Source organism: Pseudonaja textilis, chromosome 2 (genome assembly GCF_049901715.1).
Source record: "Pseudonaja textilis isolate UNSWEBS1 chromosome 2, rPseTex1.2, whole genome shotgun sequence".
Taxonomy (NCBI): Eukaryota; Metazoa; Chordata; class Lepidosauria; order Squamata; family Elapidae; genus Pseudonaja; species Pseudonaja textilis.
Window position 1 is genome coordinate 132,962,837 of NC_141991.1, and position 25,674 is coordinate 132,988,510.

At 40.4% G+C, this 25,674-nt stretch overlaps 1 protein-coding gene across 1 annotated transcript in view; it reads right to left on the reverse strand.

The window, feature by feature from the left end:
* Window positions 1–25,674, reverse strand: part of MAP3K12 (mitogen-activated protein kinase kinase kinase 12) — a 53,093-nt gene that overhangs the window by 22,363 nt on the left and 5,056 nt on the right. Inside the window, exons 2-5 of the mRNA XM_087925339.1 lie at window positions 8,875–9,379; window positions 4,204–4,387; window positions 1,420–1,611; window positions 187–345 (exon numbers count right to left, since the gene is read on the reverse strand). Of these exons, the coding sequence (XP_087781465.1) occupies window positions 187–345; window positions 1,420–1,611; window positions 4,204–4,387; window positions 8,875–9,343 (1,004 nt within the window). The 5' untranslated portion in view covers window positions 9,344–9,379. The remainder of the gene's footprint in view (window positions 1–186; window positions 346–1,419; window positions 1,612–4,203; window positions 4,388–8,874; window positions 9,380–25,674) is intronic.

Sequence of the window (25,674 nt, forward strand, 5' to 3'; positions counted from 1 at the left end):
TCTATTACTAGACCTTAGTGGGAGTTGTAGTCCAACACACCTTTGTTTGGGCAGGTGTTGTGTGGATGACAGAAGCCAGAGCCCAAGACATTTTGGGGTTGTCACTGGGTTGTCCCATACTTTGGCCCCCCACTCAGACCTTCCCCACTCTCTCCACTGCCTCTCTTATGGGCTAGCTCCCCTCACCAGATGTCGACCTTCTCAGAAACAGGCTCATTCCGAATCACTTCAGGGGCCATCCAGGCCACGGTGCCGGCAAAAGACATCTTGGTGCTCTTGTCACTGAGCTCTTTGGAGGTGCCAAAGTCGGAGATCTTTACCACATCATCATACGTGATCAGCATGCTAGGAGAGAAGAAAAGAAATGGGAGTTCATGGCTCCTTCGGAGAGACAAAGCGCTCTCTGCCATCAGTTAGGGAAGATAAGATGTGAATAAACCCCTTTGTGAAGAAGGATTTTTTTCCCCCTTCCATGGAATAATAATAATTTAATAAATTTATATGGTATCCGTGAGCCGTATCTTCCTAGAAGGTAGCAGACAACTCTGCCACAAAAAGTTCTTTATTTGTGTGGTGGCACTTTAAAGGAATATAGTGTATCATCTACTTCTTTAACCTATATCTTATTGAATGGCTCATAAAACATATGTTTTCCTCAGTTATTTACAACTTTGTTGAAGCATCTGGACAACCCTATGCAATTCTGATGTGCCTTATTCCTAAACCAAGATTTACTCAAATTCTTCCCACTGCCCCTAGACTACGAAACACCTGGAAATCACACAACAAGAATGATTAAAAAGGACAAGACATGGTTACAGCCCCTGCTCTTATTTCCTTAGCAAAAGTGCTGTGGTGGGGCTTCTAAGCTCTCTGACTGAGAAAACAATGTCCTCCTTCACCCAAACAGACAGCACTGCAGCTACTGCCCCCTCCCCCCAAAATCCTGTTTTTTGACTGATGGTGAGAGAAGGCAATGCTCTTCTTGGCAACCACGTTTAATTATGGAAGGGTTTTGCTCACACCTATTCTTTGCCATATTTTTGTCACCTTCACTGTTGTCTTCCCTGAAGTCTACTTTACGTACATGGTAAACTCCTTGGAGATAAGCATTGTTTTGTTTGCTTATTTGTGAAACTCTGAAAAATCCCCCTCCACTCTCAACATACCAGAGGGGCAAATCCAAAGAGTTAATGCTCTGAATTGTACACAGGCACGAACAGGAATTGTGGATGAAATAACTGACAGGGTGGTAGAGCAGACTACCCCTCTTCCCCTTAACTGTAACATTTTGAGAGAGATTTTGAACTTTCCAAAATGGCAGGCTTTTTTTTTTTTTTCAGTAGGAAAATGCCAACTTGCCCACTGCCTGCCTGGTACCATGTTAGTCTCTTGGAACTATTTAGCTCCCCTTCTTACTTGGGTGACTTGAGGTCTCGGTGGATGATCTTATGGAGGTGCAAGTAGTTCATGCCGCCAGCAATGCCCATGGACCAGTCCACCAAGAGCGAGGGAGTGACTTTGCGACCAGCACGTAGCACCTCATAGAGTTGGCCCTGGGCACAGAATTCCATGATGATGCAATAACAGGGAGCCTGCGTGCACACACCCCTGCAAGGTGTGAGAAAGGACAGAATGAGGATGGGCTAAAAAGGACCAGCAGGACACTTTACAATGACAGAGGAATAACACCAAACCTTGCCAGCTTAGCATGCTTTTTGAAGAGTTATTGTGGAATAATGATTTCTGGGGAGACAAAGAGCCAGGATTCTGCCTTGTGTCCCAACAAGAAAGCCTTATGTTTAATATGTAAGAAGGGCTGCTGTTGTTCAGAGACAAGCCAAAAGTTATCCCAAATGCTATGAAGTACTTGTGGGAAATTAGGATGTTGCACATCTTCCACTTGTTGTAAAGGAAAAGACTATAGTTTCTGTATCCACACAATGCTTCCATTTTTTTCCACCCAAATTAGTCAGCATACTGTGCTCCAGAACTTTTTTGTTTTGCAGCTGCGACAGTGACTTGCGGGTCCTCCTGCAAACCTTCATTACGGATTGAACCATTGAAAATATAAATATTCTTTCACCTACTGTAGAGGGCATATGGAATGATCCTAAAGGACAGGATGAAGAGACCCTGCTAAGGTCATGGTCAGATGAGAGGCTTGAGTCTGTCCCATGAAACTTCAGAAAATGCCTTAAACAAGCCCCATCCTTAGTTCACATGAAGATAAAGGGAGGAAGCACATTCAGACTTGCAATAGTCTGATATTACAGTTGTAACAATATAAGTAGTTCTGATTTAAAATCAATTGGTTTCTTTGTCTACCTTATAGGGTTGACATCTATATATGGACAGACTACTGTAATATGAAATAGCATTACTAGACAGATACTCTTATCTATTCCATATCAGAGGTGGTATTCAGCAGGTTCTGACCAGTTCTCGAGAACTGGTACTGGAAATTTGGAGTAGTTCGGAGAACCAGCAAATACCACCTCTGACTGGAAATTTTATAGTATCCTTCCCCTGCCATGCCCACAAAGCCATGCCCACAGAACCGGTAGTAAAAAAAAATTGAATACCACCACTGTTCCAGACTTGGTGACCACAAAGATATTTGGGATTACAATCTTAGAAGGAGAGTCAGTTTGATATAGTGGTTGAGGAATGAGTGTAGAAATTGAGAGAATGTGAGTTCTAGTTCTGCCTTAGGTACAAAGCCAGGTGGGTGACCCTGGGCCAGTCACTCTCTCAGCCCCAAGAAGGAAGTTACCAAGAATCAGCACTCATTCAAAGGTGAACAGACAATCTTAGAAACACCTAGCAGTTACAAAATAAAATTAAAGTCCAATATATCTGGAGATAATTTGGTTGGTTCTAACAAGATTGGAATTATGGGGATTGTAATTCCAACATCAGAAATAGCATTACTTATTTTATACAGTATTACTTTATGTTTCTTTCCAGTTAGAATCAGCTAAGGTCACACTGGATTCCAAGAAATATGGCAGAGCCAAGAGGAAACCTAATTGCGATGCAATGAGCATTACAATTCAATTTACATTTGTTCATTATAGTTAATATGATTACTTTTTCAGTATCCAATAATCTTCTCCTGCCATGCGAAAAACTACAAACTAAGGAGAGGCTGAGTACAGCATCTAAGATTTTGTCTCACAAATTGTCCTGATTTAAAGAAAAAAATAGGGCCAATACTGGGAAGTTGTGGTTCCAGAAAAGACAGTATAACAGTGATGGTGAACTTACAACATGTGTGACAAAGATAACATGCCACAACATTTTGGATGGTACATCAGCATTCACCAACACCTGAAAGCTTTCTTAAAAACATGCCCCATCCTTGTGCAATTTTTGTAGGCTGTAAAGGCTGCACAAGAATGAACTGTGCTGTCACATGGCTTCCAGACCCTCTGGAATTTGTGTAAGAGGGCCATATTCATGCATGGCCTCCTGACCCTCTGAATAGGGCATGTTTTTGTACAGTTATTGGAGGCTGAAGAGGCCGCAGAAGAGCATTCTCCGAAGCTATTTCAAGAACAAAGACTTCGTGCAACCAGAGCAGCCTCTGGTAGGCTACAGAGAGGCCTGTCATCAGAAAGGGAACGCAGTCTAAAGGTAGATGGTGCATGGCAGATCCTGGAGAGAGCTGGGCTATGGGGGCAATCACACCGCTCCCCAACATTTGTGTATCTTGGGGAAATGGTGCAAGGCAGCTTTTTTGAGTGGCAGTGATGGTGCTAGCGTGAAACCGAGGCCTGGTTCTCTGCTTCAGGCCTAGCCTCAGTGCTGTTGCCAGGTGCCACTGTTCAGGATGGCCTAGAAGGGGGGGACAGAGAATTTGTTTCTCTTTTGTTTGGGAGGCGGTGGTATTGACATGCCAGCAGAGCCAAGGTAAGTATTTTCTGAATTTTTGACATGCCGAGCCAAAAGGTTCACCACAACTCCACTAAAAATAAGTGGGACATGCACAAATTGGGGTTTCCCCCCCATACAGTCTGTGACTAGAAACACAGCTGATTGCAGTACGTGTTGTATGATTGCTGTGTGCTGTATGTGTTTACGGGGGAGTAAGTTATGGTGATTGACAAGGATATTTGTCCTGTCCAACTATCCCTCAGGAAGACTTAATTCTTAAGAAAGGCAGAGCCAGCTCCCTCTTGCCAGTGCTGCCCCACTCACTTGAAAGTGATGATGTTGGGATGCTTGAGCTTCCTCAAATGTTTGATATCCGTCTCCTTGAGGTCTCGCACCTTCTTGACTGCAACTTCCTCCCCATGGAAGCGTCCCAGGAAGACAGCACCTTGTGCCCCGCTGCCTACCCACTGCAAGTCCATGATCTCTTCAAAGGGTACCTCCCATGGGTCTGCATGGAGAAGAAAAGAAAGTGGTAGCTGTGGGTTGTCCAGAGGAGGTGGGCTTTTCACCCACCGGGCAAAAAAAATCCTGCATAATGTCATTCAGGAACAACCAAAGTAGTGCATATTATTGCAGGAACAAATGTAAACACTGCAAAGACATGGCATTCAATAAGCCATGTCTTAAAAAAAATAATGCCAATCATGTTTCTAGCCCTCTTGCTAGTATAAAGAGGACTTGTACAACAACAACACTGCTTGGATTTGCCTATATACTATGCAGGTGCATTACAAAATCCCAGGAGCTAGTTTTCGGGGGAAGAATTTTGTATGTATGAAAGGCCAGAACCATCTAAAGAACTGGTAGCTGTAATTTCATACTGTCATGTATATAATAGCAGTAATATAATTTTATATGCCATCCAACTCTTAATGCCTCTAATATATGAGGAGCCTTGGTGGTGCAGTAGTTAAGAGTGCAGTACTGCAAGCTACTCCTACTGCAATTTGGCAGATCGAATCCCACCAGGCTCAAGGTTGACTCAGCCTTCCATCCTTCCGAGGTGGGTAAAATGAAGACCCAGATTGTTGGAGGGCTATATGCTGACTCTATAAACCGCTTTAAGAGGGCTGTAAAGCACTATAAAGCGGTATATAAGTCTAAGTGCTATTGCTATAGCACTCTGCTAACGCAAGTTCTTGTTTGGAAAAAGGGAAGAAATTATTTCCAAGGATGATAGGGTAGAAAAATCAGCCTAGCATCTCACAGCTCACATTGACCCCCCCAGCTTTTCTTATAGCATCACAGTCACATTTTATATGGCTGGTTCCATTTATCTTGGGTGCCATAAAAATGGACTGGGAGAAAATAAATAAGCAGGAAATTCAAGATTTAACACAAAGTTTGAAGAATATTCTGCATTCCTTCATATATATTTTTTCCAAGAGGGAAAAACTATATGAAGGGCCTTCAGTCATAATAGTTACCTCTGAAGTATTCGTTACCAGTAGAAGCCACTGAATAAAAATGAAGGTATCTCAAAGAGTTTCTTCCCAGAATTGGGAAGTCTACAAGCCTATCTTAAAGTACGTTTGAGAGGGGGGGAAAAATAGCTGGAAAATTCATGTTCAAACTGAAAAATCCACATCCAATATTTTGGTTGATTGGATCCATCTGGAGATTTGCCCCTCTTAGTGACTTTTCTTGATGTGTGGTGATTAAACAGATGTTTGTTAGGGCCTAGTCCAAAGGCAGGGAACCTTAACCAGTGTGTGAGTTGGATTTTCTTTGCCTACAACACCAAACTGTGCTGGATGTTATCACAGCATAGAGCATATCAAAGAGGGGAAATCTCCCCTCTCCCAACCCCTTTTTAAAGAAAAACCAGGACCAGGATTGGGAAATTACAATTCTGGAAAAGACACAAGAACCTTCTAAGTATCTGGTTTTCTACTTAATCAGAAAGTAGATGTCATTGCTCCCAGCTTTCTTGGTCCTGTCCATTTTGTGCAAGGTAGGTGGGGATGATTCTTTCCAATTGTCTCTTGGAAGAGAGGCTCTGCTTTTCTTGATGTGCAGGAGAAAGTAGAGAGCATGTCTATCTAATCCAGTTTATGGGAGCTGGGCTTCTTCAAAAGAGACTTTCCTGGAGCCTCCTGAGGCTCTGGTTTTAAAAACCTTTCTGTCACAAAGATTACCATCTCTAGTTTTTGATAGAGTTGCACTTCCCAAAGCAGACCTTTTAAAATAATTTGAGGGCTCTCCTAGACTCTCCTCTCCTGCTCAGTGAGCAGATAGCAGCCATGGCATACGAAGGCCTTTTGCACAAATCCATCTTTTGGGCTAGTAACATCCTTTCCTAGTTTCTGAGGTTATGATCACAGACACTCATGTGCTAGTGCAATAGTCAGATTATTGCAATACATTCTCCATAGGGCAACTTTTGAACGCCTGTTATTGTTGTTCCTCACTTTGCCAATATGGTGTTACTAGTAAGATTCTGGGTGCAATTCAAGGTGTTGACTGTCATATACAAAACATTGCAAGGTTTAAGACCTGATTACCTTTAGAACTTTTTCCCTTGTTGCTTCTGCCTGGCTAGTAAGAACTGTTAAAAGTTGGTGTGCTCCAGATCAGAGATATAAAAACGACTTTATGGGACATGGTGGGACCTAGAGGCTATGTCTTCTTTGTAGTTGACCACCATATGAACAGCAACTCCCACCCTCAAGATTTGAATGGCCCAAACTATGTTAGGCTTTCCTAAAGCTGTGAAAACTTGGCCTCTTCCAGCAGGTTCTGGAGCAGAATGTAAATGGTTTGTTCCCTATAGTCTACCCTGATGGTATAATCCTATGGCGTTAGTTATCCCCCTGATACAAGGTTCTGTAGTATTATTGTATGGTTTATTATTTCTGTTGCTTTTAATCCTGGCATGTGAGCTGCTTAGAATACCTTCAGTGACTGAGGTGGCATGCAAAAGAACTACTGTAAATAATATTCTTTTTGGCTCAAAAGAGAAAATAATTGTTTTTTTAGGTATCTGCAGCTTTTTACTTTAGAGTCATGACCTCTTCATCTGTTCTTCTCCTGAGAAGCTACAACATCAGGCTTTCTCTGATTTTGAGAAAGTTCATAGTAAGCAAGTAATAATGTTTAACCATCAACATATCTGACTGGACAAATAGAGGCAAAATGGCCATGCAACTCTGGTCTGGAAATAAAAACTGGGGATTCAAATTACCCAGTGACTGAAAAATTGAAAAAAAAATCTCTATAGGATTTTTTTTTTTGTAAGACTAAGGTGTTAGGCATTTTTGATCTTCACAATTGCACCTGGTTAATTTTCTAACCCTTCTCTTTGAGTCTCTAACAGTTTGTTAGTTAACTGGAATATTTGGTATTGACAAAGTTGATTTTACCAATGTTTTTAGGATTCAGGGTTCACAAGCAATACTCTAGATTGCTCACAGAAACAAATTGACAACTAGCATCGCAACAGGCATAGCTCTCTTAGAATGTATAATAGAGTTAATAAAAGTCATAGTTATGTCCATTTGGCTAGCACATTCAAATTCTAATTATGGCATTTTGGATCAAATTCATTTCTACTCAATATATAAAGGCAGCTTCTTACATAGCATTTGGCCTAATCGCCTAATAATTATATGAATAGTCACTAGAGCTTCATTCCTCATAAGTATGGTTAGCCTGTAAACTAAATTTATAACTAACTAGCCGGATACCCGTGCTTTGCTACAAAACTATGTGATCGGGCTTAGTTTGGGGGGAGAAAAACAAGGGGAAAAAATTCTGCCTCTGCCTACCAGCATCCATCAGTATTCACCTGGCTAGCATCCTGTCAGCGTGTGAGAGGGTTGAGGGCTTTTTAGAAATTGAAACAGTATTTGCTGTGTGCACAAGAGGGGACAGCAAGGAGCCTGGGCATGGCTTAGCTCAACTGTTCTGTACTAAACCTGTTTGGTGCTGTGAAACTAAAACTGAAACTGAAACTCCTCTCTGCTTGTGTTTTGCATTTGGAACAGATTTCTTTTCAGGTGGGGAGCGGGAGTAGAACTCCTTAGCATCAGAGCATGTTAATAATAATATACAAAATACTAATGCTCTAATGGTCATTTCGAAAAATCTTTTCTTAGTCAGTGCCTAGAAGCTAAGAGGAACATACGTGCCAAATTTCAAGTTTGTAGGCTTTACGGTTCTGAAGATATTGTGATGATGCGTGAGCGGCATTTCACTTTTATATATAAGGATTCCTGACAGAGATACAAAATCAAGAGTCGAAGTATTCTTGAGGGCAGCAATGGATGAAAAGAATCATGCAACCAATCACTGACTCTGGGAGAAAGCCTTGATCCAAACTGAGTCCTAAGTTCCCCAATTGCCCCATGATTGAATTGTCAATTTCATTTGGAAACCTATCTTGAAAATAGGGATATAGAAAATTCCTTACACTGAATCAAATACCTAAACCCATATTGTTCACATCAGACTGCTATATCCCCCAGATGTTTTGAATTAAACTCATGAAAATCCTTGCTCTTTGCTAATGTATGCTGGTCTGGTGAGAACTGAAATCTGAACGCTATGAGGGCTCCAAATTCACTACTCCTGATATGCATGTCTGGAAAGAGTTCTCCGTTATTTAAAGAAGGGTCTTTCCCATCTCTACTTGAAGATTCTGTGTGAACTAACTTAGACCTTTCTGTATGGAAATCACGGAGCCCAACACTCAGCAATAGGATTCCCTTCATAATTATAATCAGAAGCCATTATTATAGGATAGGGGTCCCCAAACTTGGCAACTTTAAGACTTATGGACTTCAACTCCCAGAATTCTTGAGCTAACATAACATGAGAATTCTGGGAGTTGAAGTCCACAAGCCTTAAAGTGGCCAAGTTTGGAGACCTCTGTTATAGGGTCTCTTTCAACCGATAGTGCCCACTCTTGCACCTTGTGATCACCACGTTCCTCACCTTCCTGCTGCTGTTTGTGTTCGGTGGAATATGCTTTGCCAATCATGGTCCAGACAGGTTTGAGGCAACCAAAAAGCCCTTCCAGAAAGCCACTCCCTGTCTGGCAGTGGATCCGTACTTGGTCAGCATGGTAGCGGGTGGGCCGGACTTCAGGATTCCCAACTCCAGCTCCTGCGCCAGCTCCGCCTCCCCCCCCACTACCAGCTTCATTCTCGTGGAGCTGCAGGACGCTGTTGGCAAACTGTTCGTGGGTCTCCTCGCTAGGGGTGGGACTGTGTCCACCGCCCCCACCTCCACTCCCATCTATGGGCAAGACGTCTCGCAACACACATTGCGTGGGGGTCAAGTCCTTCTCAGGGGTGCAGTCCGAGGCATCTGGATCCAACTTCCGGAGGGAATTCTCCGTCAAGATAGTGTTGAAACTGCCGAAGGAGGGGGAAGGCGTGCGGGTCTCGTGCAGGCAAGCCATGATGATGCGTATCTTGGGGTAATGTGCAGCTAGTCCCTAAGAGGCAGAAAAAGAGAGAAAATGAAAGGCTCATGTATTAGACAACTAGCAGGAATCAAGAGCCAAGTTTTCACATTAATAAGTAACTCATGGAATATCAAAAAGAATTCGGAACATGGAGCTACAGAACATGGAGCTTCAACTTAAAACCATTTGTTTAGTAAATGTTTGAAGTTACAACAGAACTGAAAAAAGTCACCTATGACCTGCCTTCACACTTAACCACTTTTGCACCATTCCCAACATGATCTAAAATTAGGGCACCTTGACAATAGGCATGTATTGATGATGGTTGCTGCATTCTGGGGTCATTGCTCCTGACACTTTGGGCATGAATGGACACATGGGACCTCTTTGTTGAAAATGGCTGTGCACACACATGTAGAGGCGACCAAGAGAATCTGGAAAAAGTGTTTGTACCTCTGGAATACAACGTGTGGTTAGAGTGGCTGAATGATGAAAAACCAGTGAACACGAAAGAGAAAAATGTTTCTTTCATATTGTTTATCTGCTGTAAAATGTCCACTCTTAAAAGCTGCTTTTCAGCTTTGAATAAAAGCTCACATGCAATTTGGAATTTAATATGGAATTTGGCCCTTGGGATGTTTTGATGGAAGACTCTACGCTAGTTGGGCTCCATATCTAAGCCTGTAAACCATGTTATCTCTACAACTTGTTTCCAAGCTATTAGAGACCTAATCAAGTAGTGTGCAATCTGTAAGTCAGAAAGGTGATTAGGATGTTTGGTACATTCCTCTCCAGTTTACCCCAAAAAAAACTAAAATGGAAATTTAGTTATCAGGATCTTTGTGTTATCCAGGTTTGCAATTATGCAGAGCTATGTCATGGCATTTAGCCAAACTTGGTTAGATTTCCATTACAGATCTTTCAGAAAAGCAGAGGCTATTTGGGGATAGTGCATATGAAACAGAATGAGAATATGCATCCCTCTGGTTTCACTTGTTGCTGGTTTATATTGTTTATGTGTTTATTCATTCAAGATTGTTTTAAGCTGCTCCTTTTCCTCAAGGACTGCAAAGAGATAATCATGAAATCTTAATGCTTGAAAGAGACTTCAGTATTTGGAAGGCAGTACATAGACTTGTATATTTAGAAGAACATATTTAGAAGATCTTTAAAAAGAAGAAGAAGCACAAAAGTCACACATATTGGATCTTCGTGTAGTGCTATTTCCTGTAACAGAAATCTTCATGATTTGTGAGAAACTTTGCAGGAATACAGCATCTGATGTTATACAAAAGCCAAATTTTGGGCCCTGGAAGAAATCCTTAAGCAGAAGTGAAGAAGAAAATGTAGCTAACAACTTACATGTGTTAAAAAAAAAGAAAGTTATTATTGTAATATTCATTAAAAGAAGCACTCAACTCTGGTGATAGAAATATGCTTCAGTGTCTAAAATAACTTTTTACTTAACAAATAAATCTGACATAGAATTTAACTTTGGCAATGATTTTTAGATTACAATTTTCTATGTAGATTTTTACCACAGCCAATATTTTGATGTTCTTTTACAAAAAAATCTTCATATTTCACTTTTATAGGATTTTCTAATCTTTTACGATTTCTACTGTGATGGCTACTGTTTCTGGCATTTATATTCTTAGAGTGCAATACTTATTTTTATTTTTTTTAAAGTGATATAAAACATTCATGAAATAATTTCTATTATGCTTGTAAAGTTTATATATATATATATATATATATATGTAGCCTACTTTCAATTCCCCTTCTCTACCTTTTATTCAGATTCCATAATGTTCAATAAAATATATTTTAAAAGAAGCGCCAAGTCTGTGAATTTTATATAAAAACATACAATTATTTATAAATTCTGTATATATGCTGCCTATTGAAAATCTAAGGACAGCTTTAGCAAAAAGGAAGGTTCGAGAACAGGACTCTAAATCCTGCACAGTGGTGGGATTCAATTTTTTTTACTACCGGTTCTGTGGGCGTGACTTGGTGGGCATGGCAGGGGAAGGATACTGCAAAATCCCCATTCCCTCCCCACCCCACTAACCTGCTTTCCAGCTCCGTTCTCCTGTGCAGGGCAACAAAAGAAGACCCAGCCGATCACTGAGACTCAGGAGGCAGAGAAGAGATGGAGGCGGGGCCAGTCAGAGGTGGTATTTGCTGATTCTCTGAACTACTCAACATTTCTGCTACTGGTTCTCCATAACTGATCAGAACCCGCTGAATACCCCCTCTGATCCTACACCTCTCTTTTTACCAGTTTCAAGCAGCTCATGTTACCTCTGGCTATAAATATGTAGCCTTGGGACTTTGCCATAAAAGGCAAAAGGGACTTTGAATATTAATATTCATAAACACACATTTTAAGAATTCATTTCTGAACCACACACCCTTTTGTTGCACATTTCAGATGCAGCCTAGGGAAGAGGATGCTCAGGTGGATGGTTGTACCATCAGTTGACAGGCATCAGAATCAGAACACAGCTGGAAGGGACCTTGGAGGTCTTCTAGTCCAGCCCACTGCTCAAGCAGAAAACAGGCATGAAGCCACTAGAAAGCAAAGCTTTGACATGTGAAGCAGCTTTGCATTAGCAACTTTGCATTTCCTCCTCCTCCTCTGGGGTGCCCCGTGTCTTTTCTCATTTTTTACTGTCTTAATTCATTAGCAGTCAACTCTTTGTTTCTATCTCCCGTGTTTTGTTTTCTCTTGTAAGACATGCTCCATACCCAAGTAAACAATTCTTTAAGGAGGTGAGAATACTTCCAATTTTGAGAACACAAGTGGAAGACTCTCATAAATGAGCGCTGTGGGAAAAGGAGATACTACTGTGAGTATAACCAGTCAGAAAATATCCATTGAACAGACTGCAAAGGAGCGAAGATATCCACCACTCCCTAATTCTATCATCTTATTTTTATCCATATTTCTTTTCTGGAGAGGTATTTTCAAGCCTAAACCCAAAGGTGACACAGTGAGATCCAATCAAGTCCAGCTCTTTCTTTGATTGCACCTAATAGCCCAAAATCAATTGGATACCACCAGATGGTCAGAGAAAAAGAAGAAGGAATCTCATCAACTCCATTTAACCATAATTTTTCTCCATCCTTTCGCCACATTCATTTTTCCTTCATATACTTGTTTTGCAATTCAGTCCTCATCCACCTCGCTATACTATCTAACTAGTTTTTATTTTTATTATTTTATTTATTTGTATGCTACATTTATTGTTTTTACAAATAACTCAAGGTGGCAAACACACCTTTCCTCTCCTATTTTTCCCACAACAACACTGTGCGGTAGGTTGGGCTGAGAGTGACTGATTCAAGGCCCCCAGCTGATTGTCATAGCTAAGGTAGGACTTGAACTCATGGCCTCCTGCTTTCTAGCCTGATGCCTTAACCACTAAACTAAACTGGCTCTCAAACTACCTCAACTTTTATTTCATTGTAGTTAATCCACATTTGTTCGCACATGCACACACACACACCCCTTCATTCTTGATCCTACCTTTCCTTATTTTACACACACACTGTTTACACCCCAGTGACCACAGTATTCAATTTACCTTTATGTTTTAAACATTCTTTACACATTTTTTTCATCTTTAGTAAATATCCATCAAGGTACATAAGCTCATTTACCTAATCTAGTAGTTGCCATTTATTTATGACTTGAAATCTCTGTAACAATCTCAGCCAATAACTCAGCATCGCCAGGATACAGAATTGCACATATATTTATCTCCCAACCAACATACCTCTAACAATACCACAAATATTTCCTTTTTTTTGTTTTGTTTTGTTTTGTCCATAAATACATGAACCACCTTGTGGATATCAGACATTCTTGCCTCTCCCTGATCGCTGTTGAATCATTCAGTAAACATCCCATTTATTCTTATGGCACTGTTATTACATTTGGCAACTAAGCTTCAGTTCCCAGCATTTTACGATTCAAGCCCATTTGCTTTATCATATACTTTTTCTAAATCAGCAATGCAGTAAATATTCTCACATTCATACATATTCAGCGACTTGCTGAAGAGCAAAAAACTGATCTGAACACCTTCTGCAAGACATAAAGCTGCACTGAAATTCCCAAACGTTGCTCATTGTCATCCCATGTAACTTTTATATTTGAATTGTGCCAAATACCTTCACAGGCACACTTGGAAAACTAATTTAGTAGTTTTGCATTTAGTCTTTCTACTTTTCCTCTGGTAGGGGAACAATAAATTCACTCTTCCGATGATCAGGAATGGATGCTGTGTTCATTCAAATATTTAACAAGTCACGTAGTCACCCTATAATCACATCTGTATTTTCGTATTTCACTAATTTCACCATCTATAACTGCAACCTTTAATTCTTACAACATTTATGATTTCCTTTTCTTAACTTCCTTAACTCTTTCCTTGTTTAGTCTTTTCACCCATGTTCAACAGGTGTTTTTTTTTTAATCATCAAAATTGTTCGGCATTCTCTCTGCCTCTTTTAACCAGAACTATTCCTCACTAAATTTGAGAGCCAGTTTGATATAGTGCAGTGATAGTGAACCTTTTCAGCACCAAGTGCTGAAAAGATCACGCGGAAATGTCATGCATGCATGCACTCGTCTGAGCCACAGTCCAGAAAAGTCGAACTTCCGGGTTCTAGCGTGCATGCATGCCCGATGATCAGCTGGCCAGTGTGCATACGCAGGCTGGTTTTTGACACTGCCACACGTGTGAAGGGACCGTGCTCCAGAAAAGCTGAACTTCCGGGTTCTGGCACATGTGCGCTCCCGACAAATAGCTGGCCGGCGCACATGTACACCCTGGTTTTGGCACTGCCATGCATGCGTAGGACAGCTGATCATCCCACACGTATGCATGCCAGAACCTGGAAGACAAACAGGTAAGGCTCCACGTGCCGGGTGATATGGCTTCGCGTGCCACTTTGGGCACAAGTGCCATAGGTTCGCCATCATGAGTATAGTGATGGTTAAGGCACCAGGCTAGAAATCAGCAGATTGTAAATTCTAGTCCTACCTTAGGCACAAAGCCAGCTGGGTGACCCTGGGCCAGTCCCTTTTTCTCAGCCCAAGGAAGGAGGCAAGGGCAAACCACTTCTGAAAAACCTTGCCAAGAAAATTGCAGGGATTTATCCAGTCAGTCCCCAAGAACTACACATGGGAAAAACATTGGATTACGTTTTTGCAATTATCTATTTCTCTCCATACACATTATGTTCATCTCCCACGCCCATTTTTTTTGCAACAGCCTCTTTTTTTAAATGCTTTTTTCTTATCCACGGTCTCCTCCATTTCATCATTCCATCAGGCATCCTTCTTTCCCAATTCCCACAAGTGTAGGCACACATCTTTCTGTGGCACTCAGTCTCTTAATTCTTTTCTCTTTGTTCCAAGCAGCTCGACATCGTCTTTCTCATAGCCACTTGCAATTCCTTCTTTGGGAAAATAACCTGTCTTCTAATATGTTATCATTCTGGGCTGGAGTTACTCTTCTTGTTCTTTTTCTTCTATGTCTATTTTACCTAAGATCCTCCTTTGACCCTAAAAATAATGGCCAGCCACACTTCCAGAACTGCTTACCGCCCCTCTATCATTAATATTCTTGCTCTACATCATAGTCATCTCACCATTTTCATTAATCCTGTGATTTGCAAAGGGGCCAATAACTTTTTTTTGGGTATTCTGTCATCTCATTCCCACCCATTCATTTATAAGACCAAGCCCCCCAAAATGTCCCCTTGAACTCCATTCATTCTGAAATATCTTCATTCTGTACATATTTTTTTCAGAACTTGTCTTTGCTTTTTTCACTCTCACGGAACAATCATCTAAGTATCAATTCCTAGTTTCATAAAATATGTTAGCCCTTCCATTCATAATTAACCCCATACTTAAATTTATCTGAATATTCATCCATTCCACTGCATAAAATCAATAAGTTTTCATCCAAATCTATTACATCCTTGCCTTTGTTTGTACAACATATATTGCACTATTTCATTTCATTTCAGTTGTTGATTCATGCTTTTTGCTACATAGCAATTTTACATTGCAGATTACAAGTCTTCCATATCTGATAGTCACCATCAGGTAGATCCACAAATACTGATTATTGGTGGATCTATCTGGCTTTAACAAGCCAAGATTTATACATAATGCTTTTTTAGTAAGTTAAAGAAGTTGTGAACTATACCCATGTTTCCCCCCAAATGACTGGTTCTTACATTAATTTTTGCTCCAAAAGAAGTATTTGGGCTTATTTTCTAGTTAGGTCTTATTTTGGGGAAAATATGGTAAATATGGTATGAAATACGTCCGTCTGGCTGACAATCTTAACTGGGGCTTATTTTCTGGTTAGGTCTCATTTTTGCAGAAACATGTTATTATCTGCTTTAGGTATACAGGTATATGCTGTGCTATGTGTTCTGACCCAAGCCTTGTTCAAATTAAACGAACACAAACTGTGTATAAAAGTAAACCTTTTTTAATGTGGCGCTGGGAATTCTTTGCATTCCCAGCCAAGAATCATTTAAACCTAATTGTCCGAGATAAAAGCAAGCCCTTTCAAGATTTTAACAGGCTGCAAAGAACAGAAGTCTAATTACAGATAAATATCAACTGACAGAAGTTTCAAAAACAAACTGGAGTTCACAGAGCTTCAACGAGTCTAAAGAACTTCTTTGCTTCCTGCAATGAGCACCTCCCCAACAGCTGATTTTTATCAGAGATGAGACAATTCATGTAGGAGTTCAAAGCAATGTCTGAGGTCCCTCAGGCGTACAGGGATACATAAGGGAATTTAGAACCCCTCCCCTTATCTCGATATGTATTTAGAGAAACAAAAGCCAATATGTTAATTCCCCTCCCACCCCTTCTGTAGGAACGATCTTTCTCACAGTTTCCCAGGACATACCTAATTTCCCCCCACCCCGTTTTTAGAACAAATTTTTTCCAGAAATTCCCCAGATACATCTCACTGTGGAATTTTTATGATCTTCTCATCTCCTGGCTGTGCCTCTCAGAGGTGATAGGTTCTGGCCATCTGGCTTTTCTCCCTCCATTGTATCATGTGTGGGTTATACAAATTCGATATAAGGTTAAATATATTCAGGTTACATCAAGAAAGGATTTCTTTATCAGCCTCCCCTCCCCTTTTCTTCTTCCACTGAAGAAGTGAGAGATACACGGATCTGACATCACCCTTGCTGCTTCAGCTGCTCCCTCCTTCGAGCAGCCCTGCGCGCACACGCACTGGGCACAGGGTCTCCGGGGTCCTCTGCTTCACTGCTTCCAGAGTCCACAAGCTCCGAAGGCAGCATCCCACTCTCCGATAGTCCTGGCCACATCCCTGAATCAAATGCAGGACCCTCATCCAAGTCCTTACCAGCCTCCCTGACTGGTTCCCCTTCATCCTCACTGTGAGACACCTTCGCCATCCGCACCTGCTGCTGGCGAACTACAACACTATGTGTGCCTTGCCCAGTTAACATTAAGGAGGTATCATTCAGCCTGAATACAATTTGACCAGTATGTCTTAAATACATCTAGTTTTAGCCTAAGCATTATCAGATCACATAGGGAGCTCTGGTGGCACGGTGGTCAAATGCAGTATTGCAGGCAACTTCTGCTCACAGTCTGGAGTTTGATCCTGATGAGGCTCAAGGTTGACTCAGCCTTCCATCCTTCTGAGGTTGGTAAAACGAGAGCCAGATTGTTGGGGCAATATGCAAATAATGCTTAGTAAACTGCCCAGAGAGTGCTGCACAAGTTGGGATTAGGGTCACTTACAACCACAATTGGGACCAGAATTCCAGTTATAAATCATTGCAGTCATAAGTCAAGGCACCACAAGACCAGACCCAATTTTTTCTGCCTTTTCTTATGTTAAACGAATCTCAGTCACAAGCCCAGTTCCACTCTCCCAAATGGGTATTTCTTTGCCATTAAACAACTGGTTGTAAGTCGAGGATTACCTGTAACGTGCTATGGGCTGGTATATAAGCCTAAATACTATTTGTTATTGCTATTTTACGCAATCTGCAATCTGTAACTGAGGGTAACTTGCAAGCCAATAGATCGTTGCCTGCATCTCACCAACTTGAGAGGTGTATGCAGCAAATCAAGACACACAACGTAAAAGAAATCTTACAAAAGGGACCATCAAGAGCTATGGGAAGCTTAAGGTAAGGGATAGATGAGAGGGACAGCAAGGGAAAAAAACACAAAGATATCTACGGGAGTCCTAAATAAATGGCTGGATTAACAAGATGGATTCCCCAGAGGGGAAAAAAATAGGAACCTTAATTGGCAGACACCACCACCCCTTTCCAAAATAAAGTGAGGAGGAGAAGAATGAGAGACCTTTAAAAAGGGCACTCAGAAGCTTTAGCTGTAAGATACTGTGTGCCACAAGCGGTAAAGATGGTTCAAAAATGCCAAGGGGATTGTATGCTGTGTAGCGAGAAAGAAAATGGGGGGTGGGGGGTGGGGAAAGGAAGCTAGCAGCAAAGGACGAAAAGAGGCACAATGATAAAAGGAGAAGCCCAGTGTTTCTTTTTTGCTTTGGGCAGTGCCTTCCCCTGCCAATTGTAATGAGGTCAGCATCCTATCTTTTGTCTTCTTGCCCATATTGTGTGTACTTTTGCTTAGTGACATTTTGCAAGGAAGTCTGGTGTATTTTGCATCATAATATTAGATACTGGTAGAGTTTTTTTTTAAATGGGGTACTCATACAATCGAGCAAAATGTTTCTAGGCAGACTGCCTTTGCACATATGTTTACCCGTTTATCTGGCACTAGCATTAATTAAAACAAGAATGTTAATGTTTCATATTAATTAAACAGGAGAATGAGGGGATCTGTGATGTGGTAATAGATTTTAAGAAAAGCCTTTTGGAACAGCAGTTTATCAAACATCAAGAACCATAACATATTGACGCACGTGCTACAAAAATAGGCAAATGCAATTTTAGGGTGCATTAGCAAAGTTGTTTCTAAATCACGAACTAGACAAATTGGAGAAGTTCAGAGAAAAAGTGCAACAATCATAGAACTAAAATCTAAGGCCAATCGAAGGATCTGGGATTATTTAGGATTTTTTCAATGGGTATGTGATAATAACTGAAAGGCCAAAAAAACCCCATGAGACCTTCATCCCAGGACTGAGGGAATGGAAGAATACATTTAAAGAACAGGAAGGTAGATCCTGCTGGAATATTGGAAAAGCCTCCATAGCAAAATATTTCCCAATCGTGACATCTTTAGTGAGAACCAGAATTCCCAGACAGCATGGGTGGCTGGGGAATTCTGGGAGTTGAAGTCCACACAACTTCAAATGGCCAAGATTGATTTAACACTGCCCTAGCAACAAAAGTATTTTGTAGTGGCTGCTATTATCTGTGGACGTAGTGGGTTCCATTTGACTGTCTCAAACAGAGTTGGCAGAAATCTCTCATGGATTCTTGTACTGAGCAGGGAGTCAGATTTTATAATCAAAATCGCCTGTTCTTTAGCCCGTGATTTTGTTTAAAAAGATGTACTGCTAAATGAATCAGTCGAATGACTGTAGTGTAAATATAGGCTGCTCAGAAGCCTGATCAAAATGGGAGCTGCAATGCAGGCTGCTATTAGCCCCCCAAGAGAAAAGTCCAACTAGTATGTAATTAAAGATGGCCATAGTAAGGCGAAGAAAATAAGACAAGAATGAAACACGCAGCAGACGCAGATGGAAGTCGGAGTGTTTTCAATGGCTGTCAAGATCAGTCTTTGGGGCAGCGGCCTGGAGCGCCATTCAGCTGAATGAACAGGAAGGCAGACTTCCCAGATTAAAAGGAGACACATAATCACATACAGAAGTTGTTTTATTTCAAACGGGAAAGAAAAGATGACAGGCATTTGGTTGGGAAGAAGATAATTCAAAGTGCTCTTGGCAAACAGAAGGCACAACAGTGGGAGACAACAGAGGGAGATATTTTCGAAATAACAGTGGGGAACCGGCTTTTGACTAAAACATCTGTGTGTCAAGAATGCCGAAGGAGACCCCATCGAGAGATTTTTGTTGGCTCCCCTTTGTGTAAGATCAAGGCTACTCTTTCTTTAGTTTATAAAAGAAAAACTGCATCTGTGGCTGACCTGAGATGGACCTCAAAGCGCTGGATTTGTATTATGCCCCCAAACTGTGCGCTGTCATTATTATACTATTATTATTTTTAAAAAGCAACACTTAAAAGAGGAGAGAAACCCAGTCTGGAAAGCTAAATGTAAAATACCTTGGCCTTTTGAGAGAGACAGAGAAAATATCAAGCTGTCGGAGAGCTAAGGGACAAACGAATACTAACCGTTCAAAGTTACAATGGAAAAAGTGACTTATGGCTTTTTCACACTTACGACTGTTGCAGCATCTCCATGGTCACATGATTAAAATTCAGATGCTTGGCAACTGACTTGTATTTATGACCGTTGCAGTGTCCCGATGCCATGTGACCACCTTTTGCACCAAGACAAATTCCTTGTGTGTCCAATCACACTTGGCCAATAAAAGAATTCTTTTCTATTCTATTCTATTTTGCTATCTTCTGATAAAACTTCTGTCAATGGGGAAGCCAGGTTCACTTAACAACGGTGTTACTAACTTAACAACTACAGTGATGTACTTAACAACAGTGGAAAGAAAAGGTGTAAAATGGGGCAAAATTCACTTAACAACCGTCTTGCTTAGCATTGACATTTTGGGCTCAATTGTTGTCGTAAGTTGAGGGTTACCAGTATGCAATGCTATATACATCATAGTACATATTTTTTTTCATGTTTCACTTTTCTTTGGCACAAAAGCACTTGCACATCTAGGTGACCAATTCTGCAAATCACCCCTGAAATATCAAGTTTGATTGTTTCTCCTGAATGTGTTCAGTTGTCTTTTAGCATGCATGTAACCCCTACCCATTTCAGCTTCAGTTAGCTACATATATGAAGTATGTATAAATGCATCTAGTGTGTGAACCCATTCTGGAATGTAGACTACCATTCAAGGTATTTTTATGTTATTCTTCCAAAGGATAAATTGTCCTGTGAGAAAGAACAGGAAAGTGGTGGCAGCATGTTAGAGTTTCCTATTGAAGTTCCAGCAAGATTAGTTTTGTTCCCATGTGTGGACTTTTAACATACACATTTTATTAATGTCGTGAACCATTTTGGGGATGACAGTCAAAAAGAGGAACATCAATCGAAACTCCCTCTGTAGCATTCCAGTCTAAAACAATTAATTATCTTTCTGCAAATGCATTAAAAGTGGCTTTAGTAAAGTTTATAGGTATGCAAAAACAAAAATACTCTATTTTCAGGGAGAATATTTTATTCCTGCTAACTTGCATCCCATGTTCTATGCAGAAAAGCAGATTTCTAGTTTTGCAATGCAGGTCACATTATTGTAAAACATCACTTATGCATCAACAGACTCCTCTAAACCCAAAATAAGGCAGATACAAATCAGTGCTTATTGTCTGTACATTAACTATCATTCATTTGGCTCTACATTAGCTTGTCATCCAGTCCCACATCTCCTTCCCCGGGTCAGCAAATACCTTAAATCCATTGGCTGCTCAAGAATATGGAAGTCAACAGCTTTTGCAATATTACAGAAATGTAACATATTCACCTGTGGTGCCTTCTTTAGTTATTAGTGTAGGAGGATGGAAATACAAAACATCTGGACATTCCTACTGAACATATTCAGAAGCAAATTATCAAGACATTAGTGGGATTTTTAATCACACCCAAATCATGAAAATGTTGTGTTACCTAATCAGTTGTTCTCAAATTTTAAAGCAAAAGGGTACCTTTGTCAGGCAAGATCAATAGACGTACACATTTTAAGCTATTTACTTTATTTGCAAATGGTCACTCAATATGCAGGACCAATGGATTTGCCAAAAGTGCAGGTAATTCAAGGAAATATTCATTTACGATCCAAAACCTGGATGGAAAGAGAAGCAAAGCTTGCCAGCCTTGTTACATTCTGCTGATATTCACATATCCCAAAGGGCCAGCAGTCATTTGAAGTGTAGTGAGGTCCTTAATTCTCTGCAGGGTAACAGCCTGGGCTCTCTCCAAGGTGCTGGATCCATCAGCCATCTGCCTCCTTTGTTGCCTGCACACTCCCTGTGGGTTTGCCAATTGGAGTTGTTTCTGAGATTTGTCGCTTCCTGTTCTCAACATACACAAGCAGGCAGAGAAAGGCCAAAAGAAATGCACGGGTCTAAAACACTTTTTCAGGCTAACAATCAGAAATATGCATTGACTTAGATCTTGATAGATACTTAAGAAACTATGAAGACAAATGCATCCCCATTCTTTAATATTGCCTTCTTTAAGATAAAAAGAACAAGTACCAGAATCTGTCCCCTCCTTCCCATTTTTGCCATCTTTGCAACCAAAGTGGGTCAGGAGTGCAACCATCCATTTATTGCATAAAAGCAACCTTTTCCTTATGTGGAATTTAAAAACTCTGTTGGAAGCACATGTGTTTTTTCACAACTAATTTTTAGCCCAGAAAAATGTATCACATTTCTCAAGCTTGCCTTTAAGAGAATTAAAAAGCCTCCAGGATATTTCTAGCAGGAATCAGGTGCCTTGCTTCTCTTCTGTGTGAAAAGCCAACTAGCAGGAGATTCAAAGCTATTATTAAAGGGAATTCTTGCTATTGGTTAATACCATGTTACTAGGCATCAATGTAACCCAGCCACCCTAATTACTCTACTTGTTATTTATTTAATCCTGAACCTGATTGAAAGATTTGAGACAAATCAATCTAGAGCTTGCAGGGGCATAGAGATTGTTTAGACAGACACCCAAGGTTGAAGCTTAAATATAGGCAGTTTAGACAAGAAATGAAGACCAGAGGACGGATAATATGTCACAAATAATCGTTATTTTTTTTTTCTTTTTTAATTATCTGTCTGGTCTTTTTTCACATACTACCTCCCACAGAATTTGTCTTTTGTTTATATGCAGATGGAGGAGGGAACTAAACAAGTTGATGCCATGTATTCTTACAGGGAATCCACTCTTGATGGTGTAATATTTGACAACTGATGAAAAACTCAACCACCCCCCTGGTCAACACATGCAGTCACTCAATTCACTCGGCATACGTGTTTGAGATGATTTTTTTTTAAAAAGTGTCTGCATTTCAAAAAGAATAGTAGAATGTAAGGCTTGGAAGGGACCTTGAGGTAATCTTATCTAATCCCCAATGGATTCCTGCCCAGTGAAGGAATCCAGCACTACTGCATCCTTGAAAAATGGTTTATGCAACCTGTTTAATACTTTCAGCCAAGGTGAGTCCATCACCTCCACTGACAGTCTGAAGAGTTCCTACCATCGGGAATTTAAGTCTGCTCCCTTGTAGGTTAAACCTTTTGTTTCTTTTCCTACCTTCGAGAACAACTCTGAAAATCCCAGCCCTATTTTCCACATAGCAGTCTTTCCAGTGTTTGATGATACAGTAGCTGTCATGTCTCCCCACATTCTTCTCTTCATTGAATAGCCTTCTATCATTCCTCATAGATATTTTTTCCAGGCCCATTTTCATCTTGCTTGCTCTCTGGACATATTAAAGCACATAAATGTCCTTTCGAAAAGGTAGTGGATACAATAATCTAGGTATGATTTGACAAATGCGAAATGGAGAAGAATAATGATTTCTCTGGATTTTGACACTATATGTCTCTTATGCAACCCAGAATTGCATTTCCTTTTTCTGCTGCTCAGTGACCTCAGTGGCTTAGACCCACTTTGGATCAACCCAGATTATCTTTTGTTTGTGTTGCTGCCCAGTAGAGTTTCCCACCTCCTATTTTTATGTTTTTTTTTATTTTTCTTACCCAGAATAAATGATGCACCTTGCTGGTCTCTCCCTGTTGATTCATTGTCAGGATAAGGAACCCCCTTGATACTGTCTTCTAAGGTTTTTGCTCTCACCTATTTTTGCATTATCCTAAATCTGGTCATCATATTTTCTAAACCCTTACCCAAGTAATGTATAAATATGTTGAATAACTCAGGACCTAGAATGGAATCCTATGGAGTGCCACTTGATGCTTTGTTCTACTTAGATGTGGAACTATTTCTGGTCTTTCATTTCAGTACAATATTCAATGAGCTTTGTATGAGTCAAACTTCTGTCAGTCGAAAAGAAGTGAGCCTTCTTATTCATGAATAGATTTCATTCTAAAATTAGATGAAATATGCTTTTTTAACCAAAATTAAAGTAACGTAAGATTATGCAGCTCTTGAATTCTAACATAAAGGAAGGATATTTTCATCAATAAAAGGGGCAGTCCAGCAAGTTACACAAAATTCTTCAACAGGTATAGGAGATAAGTAAGTTGCAGTGCATTTTCTGTAAAACGTTAATATAGGAAATCTTCTACAATGGCTACCTTGGGGAGAAGTTACACAGACAGAGATAATTCCCTAAATAATTGTTCATGTAATAAACTTGCTATGTAAACAAATATACAAATTACATGTGGATGTTTGAAATGCATAGATAAGTTTATTTTTAATATAAAGTGGAACCACCTAAAAACACTGACCTTTCAACTAAACTGGGGGGATATTTGTCTATAATATGCATAGATTGATCTCAATTAAACCCACTTAAATTCAGTTGAGTTAAGTAAGGAGGAGATAAAGAGATAAAAATATTAAGATTAACAGCAATTAAAGTATCTACTTAGGGTCTTAGAGTTCAGTGCTTTTTTTCTTAGATTGCTTTATTAGCATTAGGCTGTAAATCTTTGGTTCCTGGAAGAAAATCCCAAGGCTACAGGTTAGTAAAAATCTCTTGTGTAAATGGAGGGGTGAGATGAAAGAGATGAACTTACAAACTCTATCAAATAAATATTTACAGATTTTTTTTTTCTGAGTAGAAACTCCAGGAGAAAAGCAGGCATGTTAGAAGATGGGTCAGGAAAGTCCATAGATTTAAAGCCCTCCTAAATATGACTCTAGGCTCTCTGTTGATCTATGCTGGCCTTAGAGTTATTTCAACCCTTTGGATGAATGGAATGAAAATTATTCGGGTCTTCCAAGAGCCACAGGTAAAAATTGTTCTGCTCAAAAGAATTATAATCTCATCCAGAAGATTCTCTGAGCAGGTTTTGTGAAGGAGGAAAGTGTCCTTCTGCCAGCAGAAAAAGAAAAGGAGATCCATGAGTATAAACCATTGGCATTGTTCCAGCTTGCAGAAGGCCCAGAAGCCACTTGCTTGGAAGCTGGTGCAAGGCAGTCTTGGCAATATCCAAGCCACTTCTGTTTTCTCAGGAGGCCCTTGGAAGGAGGTGACTTGTCAGATTCAGATGGGGGCAGATGTTTCCCCTAGTTGTGTGTGTGTGTGTGTGAGAGAGAGAGAGAGAGAGAAAAGATTTATAAGCACTGCAGCAAAACAAAAATGTAAGTCCCTCGGAACCTTTGTCTTGGTATGGGCCGGCAGAGGTTTCATGATCTGATGCTAATCTCATTTAGGATCGCACTGCCCAGGTGCAACCCTACATACAGTTGCTTGACAGTAAGTGCCACAGAGCTCAATGGTGTTAACTTCCAAATAGGCGTGCATGGGATTGTACTATAGGCATTTTTCCAATGACCTGGAAGGTTGGTTTAGAGTTGCTATCTCCATTTTACAAAATGGGATGCTTGATTTTGTTACTTCTATTCTGGGGTTGAAAAATAGCTGGGTTTACAGTAATCTTTCAAATATTATGTACAAGATCCCATGGATTCCTGAACCAGGTAAAAGTATGTGTTTCAAAGGGGAAAGGAAAAGAGTTAGTTTTTCTACTTTGTGATAATATTTAGGATTTCTTATTTTGGCCTTTCCTATAGGGTTCACTTGCCCTTGCATTAATCTGCTTATTCAAACTTTCATCTTCTTAGAGCCAACCTGACTCATTGTTTTTAATGGATTTATCCTCATGCTCTGCTACTATAATCAGAAGCAATGCTCAGGGACATTATCTCGTGGCGGGGAATTGAAGATCGGCTTGACATGATTTATCCAAGGTCAGATAGGAACATTGTGGTGGACAGGCTGAATTGAACCTAGTCACTGGCAATTCCTTTCTCTCTTTCTTTTTCACTGAACTTTCATAGTCTCATACAAGGGATGGCAGATTCCTCTACAAGAAATTTTGCACGCTGATGCCCCTATACTTCTGTAGGGCCCCCTATTGGGGCCAGCTGACACTTGCGGTGGTGCAGTGGTTAGAATGCAGTACTGTAGGCT